The following is a 25,338-nucleotide window of genomic DNA, read 5'->3' as shown; positions in this document are numbered from 1 at the left end:
AGTAACACTATTATTTTGATATCGACTAAATCATGACATTCATTAAAAAATAATAATTTTTCTAATCAGCAATCGGAGGTTGTTTCTAATAAAACTTGTTTTACAAAGTCAAAAGCCCCAACACACCTAGAATTCGATTTTATGTTTCTCCACCTAAAGCCTTTCAACATTAATTTTCAAAACATGGTCGTTATGTTCAATTGGGAGCACTGCTTAATACGGTTAAACGCCCTGTATTACTTACAGTGGCTTATTACAAAAAATTGTATCAATTTGAGGGTTTGAGTATCGCAAATATATAACACATAAAATTTCATAAAAAGGATACAAATATATTACCGTATATATTATAAGTATCAAGTGTACCAGATTTCTAATCAGTACCTTATTGTTTTGTCGAAAAGATATTACAAAAAGACTTTTAAAAAATTGAAACTTTAACACCCCGTATTTTGAAAAGAAATATTACATGAATAAAACCCAGATTATATTCTTATGTTATGTTGCGACTTTTTACAACTATTACTAAAAATAATTTTACAGAATTTCATTTTTATTTTCATTTTTAATTTCATTTTTATTTTTTAGTAAACAAGCGCGATTAAACGCTCAACTAATGAAACTAAATAATTAAAGTGGTTTATTGATTGGGGTTAGATGACATATTATGTTTTTAAAAATTAAAAATAATTTTTCCCTGTTCCATTATTTTTAGCCGATTGCACTAACAATCTTGAACGATTCACTTTGTGCCTGTATAAAATAATACAACACGCTTCAGAATTTATACAAATATAACCTTACTCTACCACCGTTTTCGCGCCAGAAAAAGTAAACCGCTTTATCAAACCTACTTAAAAATGGCAACAGCGCATGGTCTGGTAATGTTGATTTACTATGTAAGTTTGTATATTAGATGGACTGAAAATGAGGTATGCTATGTGTGGTCTCCGAACGTTTAGGAAACGTCTTAAAAATTATATTTATTTAAAAAAGTTTCCCCTCTATTATTGCGCAAGAAGTTATAATTAAATACATTTTATTTTTATGATATATACTCTCCCTTCTAGCTTATTTGTAAGTGGTCTAAGGTTGTCTGCGCTACGTATGTGGTCTGGTAACGCGGTATGGATACGTATATATATATATATATATATATCAAAGTATCAGAAAACCAGATTGTAAAGTACAGCATGATCCTGAACTGATGGTTGGCCATTAGGATGGGCCGAAAATCCGCTTTTTTTGAATTTTTATTGTTAATAAGTACCGAAAATATTGTTCATTATACATAAAAAAAATGTATGCGAAAGGAAAAAATTTCGTCAGAGTTTAAAGTGTCGAAATTTTTTTTTTGTACTTGCTTCTTTAGGAAATTTAATTCTCTACAAAAAAGGTCCTTCGAAGAAATCTGTTCAATTAATAATTTCTGAGATAATGGCAATTTTAGTAGAAAAATTGATGTTTTTTGTAATATTTATGTTTTATATAGATAAAAAGTGATTGTTTAAATATCTATTTTATGGGAAATTAAACTTTCTACAAAAAAGGTCCGTAAGAGAAATCATGACAAATTAATAGTTTTTGAGATAATGGCAATTTTAGTAGAAAAATTGATGTTTTTTGCAATATTTATGTTTTATATAGATAAAAAGTGATTGTTTAAATATCTATTTTATGGGAAATTAAATTTTCTACAAAAAAGGTCCATAAGAGAAATCATGAAATTTTATTTTAATTTTATTGGAAAATTTGATATTTTTCACTATATTTATGTTTTTTATGGATAAATAGTGATTGTTTAAAGATCTATTTTATAAGAAATTCAATTCTCTACAAAAAAGGTTATTAGGAGAAATCGTGTCAAATTAATAGTTTTTGAGATAATGACAATTTTATTTAAATATAGTTATTTTTTTAATATATTTTCGAAAAGAAAATTGTTAAATAATTTTTTTTAAATATTCAAAAAACAATCCTCATTTCTATTTATTTTTAAAATGTTGATGATTCTAATAATGCTTATTTTTTCTACTAAAATTGCCATTACCTCAAAAACTATTAATTTGACATGATTTCTCCTAAGGACCTTTTTTTGTAGAGAATTGAATTTCCTATAAAATAAATATTTAAACAATCACTTTTTATCTATAAAAAACATAAACATTTTACTACTAAAATTGCCATTATATCAGAAATTATTAATTCGACAGATTTCTTCCGAGGACCTTTTTTGTAGAAATTAAATTTCCTATAAAGGTAAGTACAAAAAAAATTTTTTCTGACACTAAATTTGACAAAATTTGGTGAGCCGAAGATATCGACCTAAAATTTTTTCCTTTCGCATACATTTTTTTTTTACTCATAATGAACAATATTTTTGGTATTAATAAAAAAATTTAAAAAAGCGGATTTTCGGCCCACTCTATTGGCCATCCTTACAGGAAAACGGAGAGAGCAAATGATCTTTAAGGCATGGTGTTACGGGTGTTTAAAATTCTGTTTTAGAAGTTTACTATTCTAAGGGTTGTGATTGTCGTCGAAATTATTTTTCATAATTTCATCAGTTCTTTTTCTCACAATTTCTAATAAAAAAGTTTTCCGATATCTCCTCTCATTCAAAAGATAATTATAAATTATTATTAGAATTATTATTAATTAGAGAAATTAAACAGTGGCTCGATCAAGTCTGTTACTGATTTTGTCAGTGTTGCTCAGGAAAACAAAAAATTTTAATATTTATATTCATTATTGACATATTGGGTGATTCAGAAGTTACCAAAAAAAAATAAATTTGGATGTACAAGGAGACTCTTTAAGACTGTAATACAAATACAATTTTGTAAAGAAAAAATCGAAAACGACAGTTCGGAAATGATTTAAAAATACACTTCTATATGGCACTAGAAACTGTAAAACCTGACTGCATAATGCGACCGGCATGGCGGCAAAGTGTGATAACAACGGACAAAAACTTTCGCAAGGAAAGAAATAAATAGAATTTTATAGCACCTATTTTATATCAGCAAATTCAACTGCTTTTGCCATTATTGTTATTAATTAATAAAATTAAATTGTGGTTTTAAATAATAAAATAATTTGACATACCTAATGTTACAACTGTTCAAAATTTTATCCACAAACGTGTAAACACATTTGTCTTACTCAGGTTCTACGAACTAACACGAATGTTGTCTTGCTTCACCATAAATTAAAACAATATCCATCAACTCCAAGTTGCTATACACGCAAGCTATTTTTGACACTAACTACTAAAAAACTATTGTAAACACCACAGATAACAGGTAAACACTAACGCAATGATGATTGTAAAATCGGATTTCAGTATTCAGTCGCTGAGGCCACGTGGCTTTCCACTCGTATGGCGAATGATGCTAGAGACTACAGTTGTCCAGATATGTAATGGTTGAATGTACTACAACTTCAATAATTTTTTTCTCAGAAACTATAATAAAAAATTTTTTTACGATATTGACTCCATTTCTCATGCCGCATCTATTCCCAAATATTTTTGGGAATACCCTGTATAGGTAAACGTGTTAACAGATGGGGCCATACTTTTTAAAATTATTTGTGCAAAATTATATTTATTTAAAAATAAACGCAATGAAAAAGTAATAAATCACATGATTTTTGGGGAAGCTCGAAAGGATTTAATATGCAGTAATATGGCTTTATAGAGACCAACGGTTTATGTTAGTAAGGTCACATTGGATAGGAAGTCATAAGAAAATCTGTGTGCATGAAATTATACAAAATGTTAATAAATTGGTTTACAAATAGAGCAATTACAAGGCTTCGTTGTTAAAGTTTTGTAACGGGCACCTTGCTCCTACTCCGTTTAGTTAGGAAACCTATTGTACTCCTAGTTTTAAGTTTTGATCGACGGAGGTAGCGAGATGTCAGTGTGTGGAGACAGACGGAGTGTCACCTGGATTTTGGTTAAGGAAAAGAAGTAAAAAACTAGAAGAAAAAGTGTTGGTGAAAACCGGGGAACTTCGGGGTGAGTGTGCTCCGCTTTGTACGGTGGTGAATTGAGTAGCCATCAACGGCGAAGAATCCCAAGATTTTTCTTAGAGGGTACTTAGTAGAGTTAGTAGTTGACAGGCGACCGAATTGTAAATTTAGATGATGAATAAATGCTATTAAATCCAAATATTCGAGAAATTATTCAAAGACCTGAGAACCCGCTCCCCTTTTTCCTCCCCTTGGGCTAGCTGGCTGGGCAAGTTACATTGGCGCCCAAAGTGGGGCTCGAATATTTGAATATAGAGTTGGGCCAGGTCATTTAATTGTGTGAATTAATAGCAACAACTAACAGTAGTGCCTGGCGAGAAACAAATCAATTGTTGTTAAAACTGTAGTGTAAAAAAAAAAACTGTAAAAACTGTGGGGTCAGCCATTGGCGTGGTGTTCCGAGACGGAGCGACGTAAGACGTGAAGACGATAGTGTGAGCGGGTAGAAGAGAGAAAACTACGTGAGTATGCAGTGTGCAGTCTGTGCAGGTGTCCAGCTACACAACGAGCCGACATTGTCAACAAGCAGTCATTCATCGCGCTTCTAGGGAATTTAGGTGTACTGAGGTAATATAATTCCGTTATTGAGCTTGTTTATTGACTTATTGGATAAAAGACGAGCTTGTGTATGTACCTAACATATTTGTAAAATTGTACGGATTTGTAAAATTAACGCTGTTAAAAACGATCATAAAGTAAGATTGATTGAGCGTTAACAAATAAGGGTAAAGATGGATACTCGTAACAAAAATAAGAGTAAGGAGCAGGATGACGTTGGGGAAAGTAGTAAAAATGAACAAATAGAAAATACTCTAATAAATCTGACTAAATTAATGGAGCAAATTAATATAAATTTATGTCAAAACAGTAAAGTATTGTGCAGTGGTATGGGCGAAATTAAACAATCGCTATTAGAGCTTTCTCATAGTAACATAAATAAAAATTCAGAATTGGAAAAGCCAGTAGAGGATGGGCGAAAAGAGATACACACTGTATCGGGTAACATTAATAATAGTAATAATAGTAGAGTAGGACATTATTGGTCTATGTGGAAAGAACTGGATGGGAGTTCGCTACAGTTTACACCTGATGGGGGGTTACACCCAGTAGCGTTCATTAGACGGATTGAGTCGTTATTCGATGATGCGGGCGTCCCGGAAAATAAACGAGTAGCATTGGCGGTGAATGCGTTACGGGAGTCGGCTGCAGATTGGGGACAAATCAAACAGGACTGTTGCAGAAATTTTAACGATTTTAAGATAATGTTTTTTGATAGATACTGGAACGTAAATATACAACGCATTGCATTTCGGAAGTTAAGATTTGGCACGTATGAAAGGGGATCTAGAGCGGATTATTTTCTAAAAGTAGTAAAAGAAGCTAGCTATTTAGATATGCCGCCAAAGCAGGAGGAATTGATTGATATTGTCGTGAATCATTTTCCGTTCGAGATACAGAGAGGTATTGTGAGTTTAGGTTTGAATACGATAGATGACGTGGACCGATATTTACGTAAAATTGACGGTACATATTTTGATGAAGCGAATATACCGGGTGGTAATACAAATCCAATTCAAAATAGGACAAATCGTACAAATAATAATCAAAATAATTGGCGTAATAATGATCGGGTAGAACGATACGACCGAAATGGGGTGAATAGTAGGGAACAGCGGCAGGTAAGGCCCACGAATAGAGACGGGAATGGAGATAATGTGGTTGCCACAATTTTTAATAGAAGTTATGAGGATTTGGTAGAGGAGGATAAAACCGTTAACGTTCGTAAAATTGTACCGGTTTTAAATGTTAAAATCGAATCATTTTTGACTACTGTGCTAGTAGATAGTGGCTCACAGCTTACATGTGTTAGTCAAGATTATTTTGATAAAATATTGAAGATAAGGTCTGATGTGCCGACCTTACCGGTCAATGGCGTCACCGTATTTGGGGCGATTCAAAATAAGGGGCAGCAAATTAAACAGCAGGTATTTTTAAATTTCGAAATCAACGAGATTTCTTTTGATTTTCCCTGTATAGTTATTCCGAATTTAGTGAGAGATGTGATTTTAGGTAGTGACTGGATGTTAGAATATTCTGTGGTGATTGATTTTGAAAAATTTGAGTTAAGAGGAATATTTAAAGGAACGTATCAGACTGTAAAGTTAGGAGTAACGTCAAATAATGAAGTAGGAGTGCAAGAAATTAGAATAGAGGGTGATAAGTTAGAAATAGGAGTTCAAAGGCCTGAAAAGAGACAATATTCTGTTGAGGAAATAAAAGAGGTGGCGTTTAAAGCTGAGGTGTTTGTGGAGTCAGATTGTGAAAGGCTGAATGAGTTGCTTTGTGAATACCAGCAAATTTTCTCTGATCAGCCGGGCTTAATGGATGTTTATCATCATGAAATAGTTTTGAGAGATAGTAGTCCGTTTCATTTAAAAGGATATCCTATAGCGCATGTCTATCGTGAGGAGGCTAGGAGTCAGATTCGTGAGATGGTTGAATGGGGGGTTATAGAAAAATCCCAAACCGAATATGTCAGTCCGCTGGTGGTGGTAGAAAAAAAAGACAAGTCAATTAGAGTATGTCTGGATGCGAGATTTTTAAATGGAAGGATGGTAAAGGATCATGTTACCCCTCCCGATCCTAATGAGTTCTTGTTCAAGTTTTCTCCCGGGCAGTGTTTAACTACTCTCGACTTAAGCGCCTCCTACTGGCAGAGTCCGATTATTAAGGACCATCGTAAGTATACAGGTTTCTCATTTGAAGGTGATACGTATGTTTTTAGAGTTTTGCCGTTTGGCTTGTCTACGTCAGTGGGTAGTTTTATTCGAGGACTTAGGATTGTCTTAGGGGATGAAATTGACAAATTTGTAATTATGTATGTGGATGATATTCTAGTGTTTTCCGAAACCGCCGAGGATCACTTCGCACATTTAAGGATTATTTTTACCAAATTAAGGGACGCTGGCTTAACGATTAAACTTCGTAAGTGTCGATTTGCTAGGAGAAAGATTCATTTTCTAGGTCATATTTTGACGCCGGAAGGTATTCAAATGGACCCGGACAGAATTGCCGCGATTATGGAGTATCGTGCGCCTAGGAATATCAAAGAGCTAAGGTCATTTCTTGGTCTCATTAATTATGACCGTAGGTTTTGTAAGGGGTGTTCTGAGTTAGTGAAACCTCTTTTACATTTATTAAAGAAGAAAAGTAAATGGAACTGGGGGGTGCGTGAGTCAGATAATTTTAATAAGATTAAGAAGGCATTTTTGCGGGTTACGATGCAAGCGCATCCGGATCCGGAGCGTAGGTTTTATGTAAGGACAGATAGCTCCTCCTTTGGATTAGGGGCATGCCTTTATCAATTAAATAAGGAATCTGGGGATCCACAGGTGATAGCCTACTATAGTAGAACTTTGAAGGGACCAGAACTAAATTATACAGTGACCGAGCTAGAAGCTTTGGCAATTGTTGCGAGTTTGAAGCATTGGCGTATTTTTGTGTTAGGTCGTGATCTGACTGTGGTGACTGACCATAAAGCACTTTCGTTTTTACGTACTTGTAAACTGCTGAATTCTCGTTTGTCGCGGTGGGTATTGTACCTTCAAGAGTATTCGTTTAATATAGAATACTGTCGGGGATCTGAAAATGTTGTGGCCGATACTTTATCGCGTTTTCCGATAGTTCGTGAGGAGGGTAGCCGCATGGAAGTTCCGGATCGTTCTCATATTGAGATTGCCTTGTTAGAGGATAAATCATTGTCGAAAAAAGTTTATAAAAATTTTAAAAATATCCTAAGGGCTCAAAATACTGATGAATTTTGTTGTCGTGTGAAGGCTATGTTGAAGGAAGGAGACGTTCCTAAACGATATAGTGACTGGTTTATAGAAAATGAGGATCTTCTCTTTAGACGAGGGGTAGATACTAACCCTGGTCATAAGTTAGTTATTCCGAAAAGTCAGATTGTAACTCTGGTGGCCGAGGAACATCAAAACAATGGTCATTTTGGATCGGCTAAGTGTTTGGCATATTTGTCTAGGTACTATTACTGGCCAAAAATGAGACATACTGTGCGTCGTATAATTGCGGGGTGTGAACTGTGTCAGAAAGCTAAACCTTGCGAAAGATTGAGAGGTGAAATGAATAGTCTAGTACCGAATGGTCCAAATGAGGTGACGTGTTTAGATATCGTGGGGCCTTTGCCTGTTTCAAGGGGAGGAGCTACTCAGTTGTTGGTTCTGGTGGATGCTTTCAGTAAATTTGTGTGTTTATATGCTCTGAAACGTTGTACGACCAAAGCAATTCTTAATGCCCTGTTGAATAAATACATTGTTCGAGTAGGCAAACCGCGCGTAGTTTTGTCCGATAATGCCACTTATTTTAGTAGTCATAAATGGATTGAGGGTTTAACAGAGCAAGGCATTGGTGTAGCTCACACTTCTGTTTATTTTCCGCAAGGAAATCCTACAGAGCGGGTGAATAAAGAGATCGGTAGGCTTTTGAGATCCTATTGTTATGCTCAGCATACTAGATGGGGTTGTGTTCTAAAAGAAATCGAAGGTTGGTTAAATCGAGTCCTGCATGATAGTACCGGGTTTACACCAAACCAAATTCATTTTTCCAAAGATCGTGAAAATAAAATTATCAGTAATATCCCATATCCGACAAAATATGAGTTCCATTCTAATGAAATTGTATTGTTAGCTAGAGACAATCTCTTGACTAAAGCAGCGAAAAGGCGTGAACGCCATGAAAAATTAAAGCGACGATTATGGAAGTTAAGCGTTGGTGAGAAAGTATGGGTACGTTGTCATCCCGTGTCGTCGGCTGACACTAAAGAAATCAAGAAATTTTTTCTTTTATTTCGTGGTCCTTGCACCATTACGGAAGTAGTGAATCAAAACGCTTATAGGGTAGTAGAGGACTCCACTGGTGCCTGCTTAGGTGTTCAAAATATTTATAATTTAAAATTGTTTAATGCTCCGGTATTAGAAATATAGTGTGTGTTTTTGTTTTGCTTCTTATGTTTTCTATTTTGCTAGTCAAACAGTTTTATTGCAGTTGAATTTCGCCACTATTTAATCAGTTCACGATACTTGTCGTTTGCTCAATTAAACTGGGGGGTGATGTAACGGGCACCTTGCTCCTACTCCGTTTAGTTAGGAAACCTATTGTACTCCTAGTTTTAAGTTTTGATCGAAGGAGGTAGCGAGATGTCAGTGTGTGGAGACAGACGGAGTGTCACCTGGATTTTGGTTAAGGAAAGGAAGTAAAAAACCAGAAGAAGAAAAAGTGTTGGTGAAAACCGGGGAACTTCGGGGTGAGTGTGCTCCGCTTTGTACGGTGGTGAATTGAGTAGCTATCAACGGCGAAGAATCCCAAGATTTTTCTTAGAGGGTACTTAGTAGAGTTAGTAGTTGACAGGCGACCGAATTGTAAATTTAGATGATGAATAAATGCTATTAAATCCAAATATTCGAGAAATTATTCAAAGACCTGAGAACCCGCTCCCCTTTTTCCTCCCCTTGGGCTAGCTGGCTGGGCAAGTGACAGTTTAAATAAATAAAATTGATCTAAACTCTTTAGTATTGTAGTATTGTATTGTAGTTCACATATTTGGTTTAATCTGATACTTCATACAAAAAGATTCTTGTACGAGTTCGTATCAAATGTAACCGTCGCCTAATGAATACAAACATTAAAAGTATCTTATCATAATCAACTAAATCATGACAAACTGGTAGTGCGATTACTCCACTGTTACTTTCTGGAAACAAATCTCAGTCATAAATGTCAATCTTTGACATTTAATACACTTCAGGAGGTTATTGAAAACATCCAGATTTCAAGAATACTTATTTAATTTCGTTTATAAAAAATATAATTATTACCTATCTCTTAGAACTTTAAAATATACATTTTTATTACTCGTGCGGGATAAGTCCTATCTTTCTGCTTGTGCTTTAGGTTGGTAAATAGCTGTTTGCCTACTCTATTTATTTGCGTGTGGTAATCATACTTGTTGCACGCGAATTGATAATAAAACATTCAAAATTTAAATACACATACGAAAATATTATTTTTAAAAAGTGACATTTAAATGACAGTTATTTATGTCAACCTAAACTGAATAAAAATCTGTGGACCCACCGGAACTTCGCTCGTGGGCTCTAAGATTTCACTGCATTCATAATAAAAAATAGTATGTGCAAATCGTGCGGTAGTCTATTGCCCATTTGAGCGGATTAGCATACTCACTTCGTTCGTGCGCTCAACTCCGCTCTCGTGGGCAATAGACAACTTACCTAGTCCACATGAAGTGATCTGTCTAAATTTTTTGTGCACCATTGCATTTTAAAAAAAAAATGTCAAGTTTAGGGAACTAGCATCACAATTTTCATTTTCTTCATGTGAAAATTGCTTCATTAATCCTTTAAACTTGACTCTGTCGATGAAAATTTAACTGAATTGCCAAAATTTTGGTTTAGTTAATAACTGGATGGTTTTTTTTTCAAAGCATTCTTTGTAAAAGTGGATCATACTAAATCTAGTATTACGATAGAAAAGCTGCAATATATAACACATCACCATAATCCGAGAAATGTGCTGAATTAGAAAATATTAAAATCCAAAAGGGACAAATAAGAAAAAAGTTGAACGTGGTTACTCGGTCCCGATAAACAGTATGACAAGACTAATATGACATATTTGAATTCTAAAGAATAAATAAACTAAAATAAAATGTTCAATTTTTCATTACCTTTAACACAAAAAAAGACAGGAAAAATTTCTGGCATTTTTTATTTCAACTCTGCACCTTAAAAACCAGTTGCTTTAAACTTTTCATTAAGGCTTTTTAGTTTAAAATAACTTAAGGAACAACACTCTGTATCCTATTTAACCTTCCACAAATCCAAAAAACAACTATCATTGCAAAATAATGCAATTAAAAAACTAAACAAATTCAAATTTCTATTACACTGATATTCATTCTTATGAATGACTATACTATGACTGCTTCATCTCTTTAAAACATACTTATTTATCCGTTATATTAGTTGTTGAGGAAAAAAATCTTTTAACTTACCAAAGATTGTAAGTGTTTCGTTAGATATGGACTGAGTGCTGATATATTTGTACTTAAATTTGGAGATAACGATAAAAACTGCGCCAATCGCTTTGATGCAATAGTCAAAAGTTGCATTCCTAATTCATGAGAATCATTAACTGCAGGAATAAGCTCTTCTGCTATACTATCAAATCCATTTGAATACAGTTGGACGATCTGAAATCGCTTTAACATATCAACATCCAAATTCCAGAACCGTGCTAGCGTCACACATTTTGCCATCCAATTAACGTGTTGCTTAGAATATATACTACCTTCTTCATTTTCTGTGACAGTTTCTAAGCTGGCTGATATGATTTTACATAAAAATTGAGTTCTAGAAGTATTAATCCTTACATCAGATTTGTTCCAATTTATATCTATCCTGTTTTGTAAATCAGTGAAAAGTAAATTCACTGTAGATGGTTCAAAGAGATTATTTAAGGGTTTTGTATGTTTTATGGAAAAAGTAGTGATCATGTGTAAAACGAAACTCAGCTGATAATGTAGGTGCAGTAGATTATAATTGACTTCTCGTTGTAGAGCTGCTAATTCCACTAGAGGTTGCCCACCATTTTCCCAGATATTTTCAAATTGCAGAACAGTTTTAGGAGCTTTATAACTTAATTGAGCTACATCCATGAAGGAATCCAGAAAACCAGTACAAATACGTATGAAGAGAGATATCTGGTAGTCTGATAGGCCAGTATCTTGTTGACACAGCCTTTCTTTAGGTAACTTGCCTACTTTGTTTATTAATTTAGAAGCACTTTCATTAACAATTTTCAAATGAGTGTTCCACAATAGCTGGTACATACCTAAAATTAAAAATATGTGTAAATGCTCATAATTTCAACTTCGACAATAATATAACCCAAAAGAAGAGTGGTTCTTAAGTACGTTTTAATAAAATCTTTTTATAGTGATTTTTATTAAATAACATCCTCATTAAGATTCCAGAATTTTGACATCGGTGTGTTATTTCAGAAATTCGATTGGTGCATTTAATTCCAAATCTAATTTCTATGGAAAAAAATATTTTATTCAGCTTACAAGTTGAAGAAATTGAACGCAACTCTAAAACTGTTTGCCTCACAATTTTAAATATGAAATATATGTCATTGCCATTAAAAATAAGAAAAATAAATGGTCCACAATTTATTTTTTCTGCATTTTTGATGATTACATTTTATTTGAAATTATATTTAAAAACAGAATATTTATACAGATCTTTTTTTGTGAAACAAACAGTTTTTAGAGTTACTTTCGGTTAAAAAATGTATTCAAAAGATTCCTTTATAGAATCAAAGAGATCTTTTTCTTTTCCTCTAATTCCTGAATGCAGCAACAAATTTCCAAAATACTCAATGACTTTAAATTCTGGAGTTCTTAGTGAGAGATTCTTCTAGTATTTTGGGACAAACAGGTGAAAAATCCACTATCCAATAAATTTAACAAATATATTACATAAAGACTTTGTTAAAGTACATGTTTGAACAATCTTTTAAATGAAACTAAAGATGTAGAGAATAAATCTAAACTGCTACAAATATTGTTATAAGAACACACCATTCTGTACACAGGAAAGTTTATTATGGAGGACCTAAATGGCCTACAAGGCATATTAAAAAAAAATTACTAACTAATTGATAACAATCGATTTTATCATTAATAGTTTTATACAAATTAACAACATCCGCCAATACTTTTCAGATAAATATTTATATTGAACACATATTCTATGGAAATTGTCATCATCTGCCTACACTTATAAGAAAAATTTTAAAAAATATATATAGAATCATTTCAATGCGACTTAATATACAGGGTGATTCACAACTTATCCAAAAAAATTTGGGAATAGATGCGATAAGAGAAATAGAGTCATATTGTAAAAAACTTTTTTGTAACAGTGGCCTCAGCGACTCCTAATTCTGAAATCCGATTTTACAATTGTCGTCGTTGCAATAGTGTTTACTGTGGTGGTGTTTACAATAGTTTTTTAGTAGTTAGTGTCAAAAACGACTTGCGTGTATAGCAACTTAGTGTTGATGGATATTGTTTTAATTTATGGTGAAGCAAGACAACATTTGTGTTTACATGTCGGTGGATAAAGTTTTGAACAGTTGATGTAACATCAGGTATGTCAAATTATTTTATTATTTAAAACCACAAATTAAATTTATTAATTAATAATAACAATAACAGTTGAATTTGCTGATATAAAGGTGCTATAAAATTCTATTTATTTTTTTCCTTGCACAAGTTTTTATCCGTTTTTATCACACTTTGGTCGCATTGTATGAGGTCAGGTTTTACAGTGGATCAGTTTCCAGTGCCGTGCAGAAGTGTATTTTTAAGTCATTTTCAAACCTTTTTGATTTTTTCTTTATAAAATTGTGTTTGTAAGAATCCCCTGTACTTCCAAACTTTTTTTTTGGATAAGTTCTAAATCACTTTGTATGTATTATATTAAGAATTCCATATAACTGAAGCAAAATTAATTTTACTAAATACAAACGTATAACATAAAAGCAAGATAGCTTTAGAGTTAATAAATTGTTTCAACTGCCTCATATTAGTTTATTAACATGGGCATCAAATAACATTTTACTATCAAAAATCACTACAAAGTCTCTAATTTAATTTCTGTGACTTAAAATTAAGTCGTTAATACTATATCGATAAAGGAATGGTTGTTTATTTCCGATAAAAGTGATTATATGGCATTATCAATATTAATAAACAAATTATTGTTTTTACACAAAATTATAAGTCTCAAGATCATTCTGAAGTTTTAGACAATCAGTAAAATCACAAATTGGTAAAAATAGTTTAAAATCATATTCTAAACTGCAGTAATTCTTTATTTTATTAATTTAAATTATAAACATTAGAGGTCCCAGGTGCGATCCCTGATATAAATGAATATAAATTGGGTGCTTGCTTATCTAATTCTCTCATCATAAATAGATCCTCCAATAAGTTGTTATCACTATTACTTAAACATGACTAAATATCAGTTGAAAATAATTCCCCTGAAGAAAAATTTCTGCTTGTATTCGTTTCCAAGCTGCTCGAAGATCATGATGATTTGATTGGACAAAATAAATAAGAATGTTAAATATTGGAATTAATCCCAGGAATTACAATATACAAAACGACTTAACTATATATGTCAACATATGTTTATAAGAATTTTTCTCTTAAAATAACATAGGACCCCCCACATTATTAGAAGTTTTAAAACGTATAAAGTATAAATGTGAAAAATAAGGATCACTTACCCTGTTTTATTTGTAAGTTTTCAATGAAGCCCATACAAGTGGTGGCAGCTTCCAAGATGCTTAAATCTTGAATATCCTTTCGCCAAGCCAAAGCATATTCCCAGGCCATATTTGCAAGAATAGTGCTTGCTTCTAAACTATAAGGAAAGTGTTTCCTCAGAAGATTTAACTGATCACAAATAGGTTCGTCCTTTATTGACTGAGTTTGCACATTTTCAGAATTATTTTCCATTTTTACGTCACTACTTACATCATATCTATAATTTTCATCATTAATAATATTTTGAGGATTTATGCCAGTACTTGTCAGCCACTGAGCCACTAGCTCACTTATAGAACCTTTTCCTCTGGAAAGAACAAATTTTAGGCTGATATTTGTTTTATCGTGATGCAACTTAGGTAGTGAACACTCATTTACAGTTGGCTTCGTTGCCAAAATTATATTTAGTAATGAAATATCTTCTAGTTTACCAATAAGCAGCGACCACTGAATGTCTTCTTGTGAAAGAACTTCCATATTTTCTTCTTCTAAACTTGTTGCCGAATCATCCATTTCTAGTTCTTTATCAATTTTACCAGCCACTTGTTTACAAAGAATAGCTGCCATTAAAGCCGGAAATGGTCTAGATGAATTTGCCAAGATATCACGAATTTCTGACCAAAACTTAGAAACCTCACTGTATTCAGTAGATATTATATCTTTACCAGCAGTTTTTACTAATGCATATATGGTAGAAGAAAGGTTATTCATTTCTTTTGTTAAATTTAGATTGATGTAAAGAGAGCGATTAACCCAGTAATTTACAAGCAAATCAAATAAATTTTTGGTATTTATTTTGCTGTTAAAAATTTCACTTTGTAACTCTTCATAATTAACAAGATCTCCTGTAATATAAGGCTTAAAAGTGAATTCAGCTGCTCTAAATAGAACAGCTTCATCTATATCTGATTTAAGTAATATACTGTCTACTTTGGATAGATCAAAAATTGATAAATACTCAGCTATGGAGAACCCAGATCTATCAGAGAAGGAAACATGCACCTCATTTATTTTGATATGATCATTAATGGTACTTAAATCTAATAATTTCTGCAAATTTTTTAATTCCTTATCATTTAAATTTAAAGTAGTATTATCCGCTCTTTTTAAATTTCCATTTTCTAAATCTAAATGATCATTATTTGGCAAATTACTAATAAATATGAAAAATTTTAATAGAACACTAGCATTCTCACACAAGGTTTTTAAAGTATTACATTCTTCTTCTACTAAATTTTCTATAAAATACTGTATGCATTGCAAAGTTATTTCAGCTGGAATGTCTTTACTGTTTAATAACATGTCAACCATTTGAGATTTAATTTCAATGGTTTTTAATTCTGTGCAAGTGTTATAGATTTCATGTGATAACTGTTCTTCATCGCACTCTCCAGATTTTATAAGATGCCTTAGTTTCTTGTACAAATGTATATCCCTTGCACGTTTATTATTTTTCTCTGCTAACGCAAAATGAAAGGGTATCACAATTTCTTTCACTTGTCCATCATTGTCTATAAATATAGTAGTAAACTGACAAATGTATTTAGACTTAGACGTAGTGGTAAAACCCATTAATCCGTGGGTAATATAAATTAATTTACTAAATCTAGAGGCAGTAAAAGTTGTTATTTTGGAACCATTTTGAACAGAGAAAACTTCTAAGGTACCTTTTTTAGGGGAATAGATTACTAAAAAATGGGCAACTTTATTTCCTATCCTATGTTTTGATTTTCTTTCATCAGGAACTTGGAGAAATGCACACTGTGCTTCTCGATATCCTTTAAAGAACCTTAAGGTTATCCCTTTAAAAGCATCAATTAATAAAACTCTACCGAGAGCATCACTAACAGCGGCAAGTTTACGATCAGGTGATAATATGATATCTGTGGCAGTTCTATGTAGATCGCATAAACCAAATCGACAACCCATTGCTTCTGCAGGTTGCATGGCAATAGATTGCTGTTTTTCAACTTGTGATTTGTTGCCAGTGAGCCACCCTCTAGAATTTAAAATTATTAGATAAATTTTATACCAAAATTTTACATAATTATTATGTACAGGCTGGGAGAAGATTGATACACCACTTGAACCACAGATCTTGGATCGTAGTAAAACAATTTAGACCAACTTACCTATATATAAGTCAATCCCTAGTGAAATATATGAAATAAAGCCTACTGAATGAGGTACTACGGAACAACATTTTTTAGTATCATTTTGAAACTTACAATTAGCTAGAAACTTCTTATTTGGTACATGTCTTTGTTTATGTGAGTGTAATGTATTTCTTGAACATATAAGAAAATAATTATGCAGGATGTTTTATTTAACTCTTCACTATTCTAACACACCCACGGCTAACTAATTCACATTTTTTACTACAAAGTTGCCTTTATAAGAATTTTTGTTATTTGTAATATTTTTATACAGAGTGAGTCGGGCGAATCGCACCAATTTAAATTTGTAATTACAGTAAGACTCCGCTTAACGCTGTTTCGTTTAGCGCTGTTTCGGTTTAGCGCTCTTTTATTTCAACCCGGGGATTCCCCGAAATTGCTCGCAGCACTACGGGGATTCCCCGAAAGTGTGCGCAGCGCTAGGTTTCCAAATATGTACATAACCTATCCGAAACAGTGTAGTTGTGTATCTTAATTGGTGCAGTGCTGTACGGACGCATTTTTATCAGTTGAAACATTTGTTGACATTATTGTAAGTATAAATTTATATAATACTATAACGATTAATACAGTGACAAATATTATGACCTTTAGTTTTTATCATGGGTGATAATGAAAAACAAGAAAAGAAAGCAACCAGAAAAAGCGTTGCACTGGAAACTAAAATGCAAGTGATTAGAAGATTAGATTCTGGTGAACGTCAATCTCAAATTAATGCTGCTTTGAATTTAGAAAATGATGCAAATTTTGACAGGAGTTCAAAAGCAAGACGGGGTGTTATAGATGCTTTATCCACTTATCAACAACTTCTAACAGAACTCAAAAGGAAAACGCAAACTACATTAGATGCCTTCTTGACAAAAAGGCAGAAAATTGGAAACAGAATAGACTGAATGATCTGACTGACTAATATTCGTTTATATTGTTTTTATTTTTGTAAGAAATAAATGTTTGGTTTTATTTTTATTTAAAAAAAACATAATTATTAAATTTAATTCCTAACCAATTTTCTGTCCATCTTCCCCTAACCCCATTATTTACATGTTAAGATAGCCTCGTTTAGCGCTATTTCGCATTACGCTCTACTTTGATGGAACGTATCCTACGCGTTAAGCGGGGTCTTACTGTACACTTACTTGGAAACAAATGAAAATCGCATACCTAACATTTGAGTTGATTTCTTATTATTTTGACGTGTAGAATCCATTCCTGGAGTTTGGTGCAATTCTCCCAACTCACCTTGTACAGAGTGTCCCAGAATAACGTGTACAATGGAAGACCACAGATTCGTGAAGTCAAAATAGGCAGATTTTGGCTAATTCACCTATATCCGAAATCACTTCGTTTGGCCAATCTTAAAAAATAAATGCTTTTTGGTATATTGACACTGGTAAGAGTTTTGCTGAAACATCCTCTTAATTTGCTTAATTTAATTTGTGAAATTAGTTTAATTTATTATTGACATTTTCATTTTAGAATTTAAAAAATCAATAACTATTACAAATTAAATGTTTAATATATCTCCACCTCTGTGAATGCTAATAACTAGCTTCTTGTAAGATAACCAAATATATTTTTTTAACTTTGTAGTATCTCACCCATACTCAGAAACTTATGTTGAAAAATTTTTAAATGTTAATTAGTTAGATTATTAATTAGATTAATAAACTGATTAAATTCAACTTTTCAAGTGCATGCTAGTTTGACATTTTTTGTAAAATACAGCACATTATTTGAAAAAATTATGTCCCCATATCAATTCTGATTACAAATTGATTCATCTCGGACCGAGTATTTTTGATAGTCTAGAGATTTATTTACAATAGAAATAAGAATCATAGAATGTGTCCTTTGATATGATATGTATTGAATAGAGTAATCAGAATCCAGGGGCGATTTATTTCAAAAACGGAACTAAATTATTTTACTTGTCTAAATACGTTATATTCAGAGTTTGTAAAACATATCCAATATTGTGGTTTATAATAATAATATGCCGCCTCCTCTCCCGCACAAGTCTCCGACTTCTGGGCTAATTCTCGTAATTAGAATGAGGAGTAGAGATATTATTATATTATTATTATTATTATATATAAACTATAAAATGTTTATTTCAGAAGTTAAAAGTATAGTATAATTATTAAAAGTTTAAACTTACGGTAACGCTGATTTCAACTTGCTAGCGACAGCTTTAGCTACATCACTGAGAACGGGTAGTGCACCACCTTCCAAGGCATAATGATACCCAAGAAATGGTTTACAGCCAGCCGCAAGTACCAAAGTATTATGTGGTGGCACTGCCCGATATTTCGTTTCGAAACCACCACAAGTTGATGCTGTCAATAGGTGGTCAAAAGGGCTTGCTAAATTAAAACCGACAACAGCACTGTCATGTATAACTGCTTGGTCTTGAAAACCCCATTTTTTAGGACTCAGGGACAAAGGAGGCAACTGCAATAGTTCACCTTTGGCTTGAACTGCAAAAGTAGTTTATGTAACTTTTTGATTAAAATCCATTTTAATACTGAAATGGTTATTTGCAATATATTTTTTCCAAATGCTATAATTTTGTTGTAGTGTATTTTATAATTTAATAAGGCGAATGGTTAAAAAAACGTACTATAAGTACGGAAATATATTTAATCAAACATATATCAAAATTTGGCGGGGTTTTGTTTAATCAGATAACAATATACCTCTCGCTAGCTGACTGCAACAATTTCTTAAATGAGGGAACAGATGGGCTCCATTTATAACACATACATTACTCTGATACTGTATATAAATTTGTTCTGGGTGTAAATTTGGTGATATATCTGGCCTGGGACTATGTTGCGACTGGCATTTTACAGTGGTAATATTTTCACAATGAAACTGTTCTTCCATTAAAAGTTCGCAATACTCAGTATAAAATCTTACAAAGCCAGAATCATATCCTATCAGGATACAGGTCCAGTCAGGCCCTACATGACTGTTCTGACTTTGTCCAATAATTGGTAAACATAAAACAGCTTTTACTTTATCATACTCATGTATTGATCCTGAGAATGATATCTGGAATTGATTCATGGAGGACTGAGAATCCCATTTCGAACTAAGGACAACAATTTTTCTTTCATTTGCAATAACAATTAGGTCTCCAATGGGCGAAACTGAAATCTCACAAAGCTGTAACCAACTATCAGTGCCTGCAATAAAAGATTGAAAATAGTTTATAATAAAGAAAAATAGTAATACCTCTCTGATCATCTGTAGGGAACAAACATCTTCTTATATCACTAATGCCTTGTATATTAGCTGTCAGGCGAATGTGACAAGACATTTTAGAAAAAAAGTCTTTTGTTGACAAGTTTGACACATCACATATCTATTTCAATCGCACGGAACTGTCACCAGTGTCACCACAAAACATAAATACAACAACTGTCACTGTCAAGTGTCAATGTCATTTGCCCTAAATTCTTAAGATGGTCGTAAGTGTTTACAACTCAAACAACAAATGTAACGGTAACGTTAATCGTTACTCATTATCAGTTAACATACAACTAAACCTCTACAATTTTGTATATTACTTAATAATGGAAAATATTTCATATGTATTTGGCATTACGTTGAACTCAATACGTACAATGTACCTAAATGTTAAGAACAAAGTTATTCACTATTTTAATAATACTAATACTATTAGATATATTGCTTTAAAGTTTATCTATTTCTGATTGCTACCTGCCAAACTTTTGCTTTTAATTTTGCAATATCGTAATATTTGTAATGCCGTCGTAATATAACGTTCAATTTATTTACGTATTGTTCAGCGTATTGTTTCGTATTCGCCTTAAGCAGAATATATACAAATTTAACTGTCAAAACTCGGTAAAGACGAAAACGATTTTAACAAATAGGTAACTGACAACTGTCATCTATCATATGTCAAATTAGAACCTCTAAAAATTTGACAAAAACAAACCTTAAATTTAAAAAACAAATAATAACAAGAGTTCTTATGTGTACGGCAATGACTAATAAAAAAAAGGTAAGCATAATTATAATAATTTCTTATAAATACTTTTAAATTGTTTTTTTTAGAACGGAAGTTCTACTGAATCAAGTTCTGGTTCAACTTCTGACTCTTCCAGCTCTAGTTCCTCATCTAGTGGTTCAGACTCCTCTTCATCTAGTGATAGCGAATCTACAAGTTCACAAGGTTCTACAAAAAATCAGTCTGATACGGAATCGCCGAAAAAATTAGCTCCAATTCAAAAGCGAAAAAGCACTGACATTTCTAAGAGTGCAAACAATAAGGCTGCTGAAATAAAGCCTGGTGTTAAAGCAAAAGTACAGCATGTAAAAACTAATAAACCTCCTGTGAAGGCTACCATTTATTCTTCAGACGAAGACGATAAGAAAACGGTTAAAAGAAAAAGCAATGTTAAACCGAAAAGTAGTGCCACCATTACTCCAAAAACCAGTTCGACTGCTTCTACTAAAATAAATTCAAATTCCAAACAGCCTAAGATTAATAATTCTAAGGCAACAATAAAGGTTAACAACAAACAGGAACCTCAGAAACCTAAGCAAAAATCTGGGGCAAAAAATAATGATCCAAGTAAGAAAAAGAGTATATTTTCTCCAGAAAACAGCTCTGAGTCAGATTCTCCTAAGAATACATCAAAAACCGTTATTAAAACAGTAACTCAACCAAAATCTAAACCGGAACCAAGACCAAAAGCTGCTGCAAGAACTGTAGAGAAACCAAAACCAGAGAAGAAACCTGAGAAGGCTCAGCCAAAGTCAAAAGCTATTATTGGTATGTAAACCTTAATATTCAGACAATCAACCAATACTAACAACTATTAATAAAACTGACAATCTTGCACCAAAAAATTGAAAATTGCATTCACCTAAATTCTTTGTGATTCTAAAATAGCTTATAACAATTAAATGAAGTCAGATTAAGGTATATCAAAATGAAATTGTTGCCTCTAATGTTTTTTCTCTAATCCTATCCAATTTGATCTCTTATTATTCTGATCTCTCCATTTCTAAAATGATTGCTGTGCGACAAGCCTATGTATTTTATAATCCAAACGATTATGCATGTTGTCAATTGCAGAATTGGCTGACGATGATCACTCGATCACAAATGTCTGCGTGCAAAAACCCATTTTACAGAAACTGTCTCTTTTTTAATCTGTTTTCAGATATAGATTTATAAATCTATTGATTTTGCAATGATTTATGTGCTTTGTTCAGTACAAGACTATAGTTCTAACTGTACTATTGATGACTTAGTACTCTTTGTCTACTAGTATGTAAATCACTTAACTTAGCATATATTTATTATGTACATTACAGTGACGGTTCTTGAAAATTAAAATGGTCGTATTTTGATAATGGAGCATGAGATTCGTACTGTTCTAAGTTCAAAATTTCAAAAAAAATCCTGACATCTTGATAATGGGTGCACATATAATTGCAAAATATTTTTTTATGCTCAACTGATAGATGTAATCAGGTGTCTTTTTTATTTTTTGCAAAATTAATTTTCTTTCATAGTGATATACAATGAAAATCGGTTATAACGACCTTCAAGGGACCGTTTCTTTATGGTTGTTATAACTGATAGACGTAATAAGCAATTACATATACTTTATTTAAATTTTTTATTGAAAAAATGAGACAGTTGCAATACAAGTCTTAAGTATGTGAATCAGTGAATTGTTTTCGAATACAGACTTTATTTTATTTCTATCCTTCCAAATTGTTCAAATCGTAGAGTGTGACACGCCACATTCTTTTGCTATATTTGCATTAGTTTTTCTATTTTCTAGTATCTATATTATATGTGGTTTTTCTTCTTTATTAAACACTTTGCTCTTCGACATCATGATAGAAAGTGGCAATTAATACATACTACATATGCGTAAATAAGTCGTAATTTGTCCCAAATGTACTAACTGGTGCCAAAGCGTGGATGCCAGCGGGATGGGCGGAAGAACGGTGCATTGGTTTTAAAGCTGTATGTTACTATTGGTCGTTATAACTGATAGATTTTATGGTAAATGTATATAAAAATGCGTCGCTAAACGAAATGTCGTTGTAAATGGTGTCGTAGTAAACGATATTTTTAATATGGTTTTTTTGTAGCATTTAATCGGGGCTTCCAAATTCCGTCGTTATATCCAATATGTCATATAAAGCAATGTCTTTATAACCAATTTTTTACTGTATATTTAAATGTGAATTTGATATTATCATTTAATTTTTTTAACTTCTTAATTTTAAGAAAAAAAGAAAATTTTGTGAAAAATAAGAAAACATAAGTATCTGTTCGTTGATTATGAAATAAAAAATAAATTGTATAAATATGTGTAACACTTTTTGAGATATCAGGGTCGGCCATCCTTATTGTTCGTTCAACATTTTTTTTTCATGGAAAACTATAAGAGACTAGAAATCATTTCTCAAAAAATGGTATGGGTTCCATCAAAATATAACCACGTTAATTTTAGCGAGCCGCCACTAGTACAATAATTTTTAATTTTCTAGAATACTTTATTAAAATATTATTTTAAATTGTAACCATAGTAGATGGTCTTAAACCACATAAAACACATAGGTACTCCAAATACGTATTATCTTAATATTTTATATGGAATTTCGATTAACATAGTCCGGATAATCAAGTTTATCCTACAATTGTGGGCAATATCTGTTAGATTTATGGTGTTATTATTCTGTTTTAGATTAATTTTGGATTAATTAGCCTCTTTAAGATAGTAAACAAATTACAGTTCTAAATTCAGTTGTCATGTGTTCATTGTTTTAGTAGACCTGTAAACCTACTAGATGCCTTTGTATTGTGTCATCTATCTGCAAAAAAATTGGTATGTGAATTTGGTTTACAAACCTAAAAAAATTAAAAGTTATAGCTTGCGCAAGGCTATGGGTTTTCCGTCAAGTTTTTTTTGATGGTGGCATCAAAATTGAATTTCATACCATTAAATTATTTTGATCAAATTGATTAGATCAAATTAATAAAATAAAGAATGGTCCAAAAAAGCTGTAAGTTAATTTATTTGAATAATATTTTGTTTTCTCTCCGTCTTTCATTTAATCGGAAAACACTAAAAGTTTCGTTAGTTTGACAGTTTTATCAAACTAAACATGATGTCAAAATGACATCTTGAAATTAGTTTGATCAAGCAAATCTGTTGGAAATTTCATGGTCTATAACATGGCTATGTAATAAGCTAGTATGAGCAAACATTAAGCCACATATAGATCAGGTTCTATTGCAATGCCAACATCGGCACATGTGATATTAGTGGTACTGGCCAAAGCCAATGGTACAGAATGTGCCTTGGAACCTTGAAGTGTACATGAGCAGAAGCAAACGAGTTGCTTAAAATCATCTTCAAATGCATTGGAAGGTATTCAAATGAGAGCAGCCACATTGTGTGATGGATACTCAATTCAAAATCTTGGAACACATGTACCTTAGCCGGTATTAAATCTGATTTATATCAGAGATTAGAATTATTCTACAAACTCATATATTCCAAAATACTTTGTAAATAGGTACTTTTATGTTTAAAAAATGTAGTTTTAAATCAGAAAACTTAGTTATTTCATTTACAGTAGGTATATGTATTTTCTAATTTAAAACAGTTTAAAAATACATTTAATATGAAGTAGGTGAGAATTAGATTAGATAAATAAAAAAGCAAATGAAGATCAATCAAAATGAAATTGAAAATATTATGGTAATATTATACCTACTAAGAAAATATATTATACAAAAAACTTTGAAGAATACAAATTTAGCAAAAGCATGTTTAGAAAAGCTTTAATGTGGGATTAAAATTCCATTAATGTTTTCTTTGCTTCTTTGGCTAGATTGTCCATATGAAAAAAAAATGGAAATGAATTAATGGAACTTTTATACCAAAGCTGTCAGCCAAGGGTTAATATTATGAAGAAATATTTGTCTGAGAAATAAATGTCACACAAAAAGGAAGACAAATAAAAAAATATGTATGACTATACAGAATACCCTGGGATACCACCACGAATTTCATCGATGGATATCTGAGAAACCGTTTGAAGGATTTTTTTGAAATTGCGACGATCTAAAATATTTTCAAGTCGATACCAACTTTCTTATTTTAAATGGAACCCCCTGTATATTATTGCATTTTTGGAAAGAGCATCTATTTTTAAGTTGAAAACATATAGCACACACCATACTTAGGATTGACTGTTTCCGAGATATTTTGATTTTTAAGCAAAAATTGACAGATGCAGACTGTCAGCAAAATTTAGTTTCCTGGCAATGTAGATTTATTTTTTCGTGCAAATTGGACATTTTGTAGAGGGAGACCTAATTTGTCGAATTTGACATGCAAATTTTCCAGTTTTATACAGGGTGGTCAAAAAAAAATTATCGAATATGAAGTTCAGCAAATGTGGAAAACTCGAAATTTTTAAATGGAAACCCCTAATTTTTTAACGTATTCGCATTCCGCACTAAAATTAAGCGTAACTTTGTTAAAGTTTCCCTATACCTAAACCCAGTGGTTTTCATTTTATTTACGAATAAACATTTCCCTTTTCTTACGATGATATTTCCATTTGTTTCGCACATTTGAGGTTGGCCGTGACAGGTAAGTAACAATCAACATGACA

General features: G+C 32.2%; 2 protein-coding genes across 4 annotated transcripts in view; one reads left to right on the top strand and one right to left on the bottom strand.

Moving 5' to 3' along the window:
- LOC108904935 (rab3 GTPase-activating protein regulatory subunit) overlaps positions 1-20,063 on the bottom strand; it is a 25,566-nt gene extending 5,503 nt beyond the window's left edge. Inside the window, exons 1-5 of the mRNA XM_018707659.1 lie at positions 19,888-20,063; positions 19,347-19,838; positions 18,809-19,127; positions 14,434-16,472; positions 11,126-11,964 (exon numbers count right to left, since the gene is read on the bottom strand). Of these exons, the coding sequence (XP_018563175.1) occupies positions 11,126-11,964; positions 14,434-16,472; positions 18,809-19,127; positions 19,347-19,838; positions 19,888-19,972 (3,774 nt within the window). The 5' untranslated portion in view covers positions 19,973-20,063. The remainder of the gene's footprint in view (positions 1-11,125; positions 11,965-14,433; positions 16,473-18,808; positions 19,128-19,346; positions 19,839-19,887) is intronic.
- A 517-nt stretch (positions 20,064-20,580) lies between these two features.
- The window catches only part of LOC108904937 (histone acetyltransferase KAT7), a 235,694-nt gene continuing 230,936 nt past the window's right edge, over positions 20,581-25,338 (top strand). For all 3 annotated transcript variants that reach the window (XM_018707661.2, XM_018707663.1, XM_018707662.1), the window contains exons 1-2: positions 20,581-20,683; positions 20,737-21,457. In XM_018707661.2, coding sequence (XP_018563177.1) covers positions 20,654-20,683; positions 20,737-21,457 — 751 coding nt within the window. In that variant the 5' untranslated portion in view covers positions 20,581-20,653. The remainder of the gene's footprint in view (positions 20,684-20,736; positions 21,458-25,338) is intronic.

Source organism: Anoplophora glabripennis, unplaced genomic scaffold, assembly GCF_000390285.2.
Source record: "Anoplophora glabripennis isolate ALB-LARVAE unplaced genomic scaffold, Agla_2.0 scaffold109, whole genome shotgun sequence".
NCBI lineage: Eukaryota > Metazoa > Arthropoda > Insecta > Coleoptera > Cerambycidae > Anoplophora > Anoplophora glabripennis.
The sequence above is the reverse complement of the archived record's forward strand: the minus strand, read 5'-3'. Positions and strand labels throughout refer to the sequence as shown.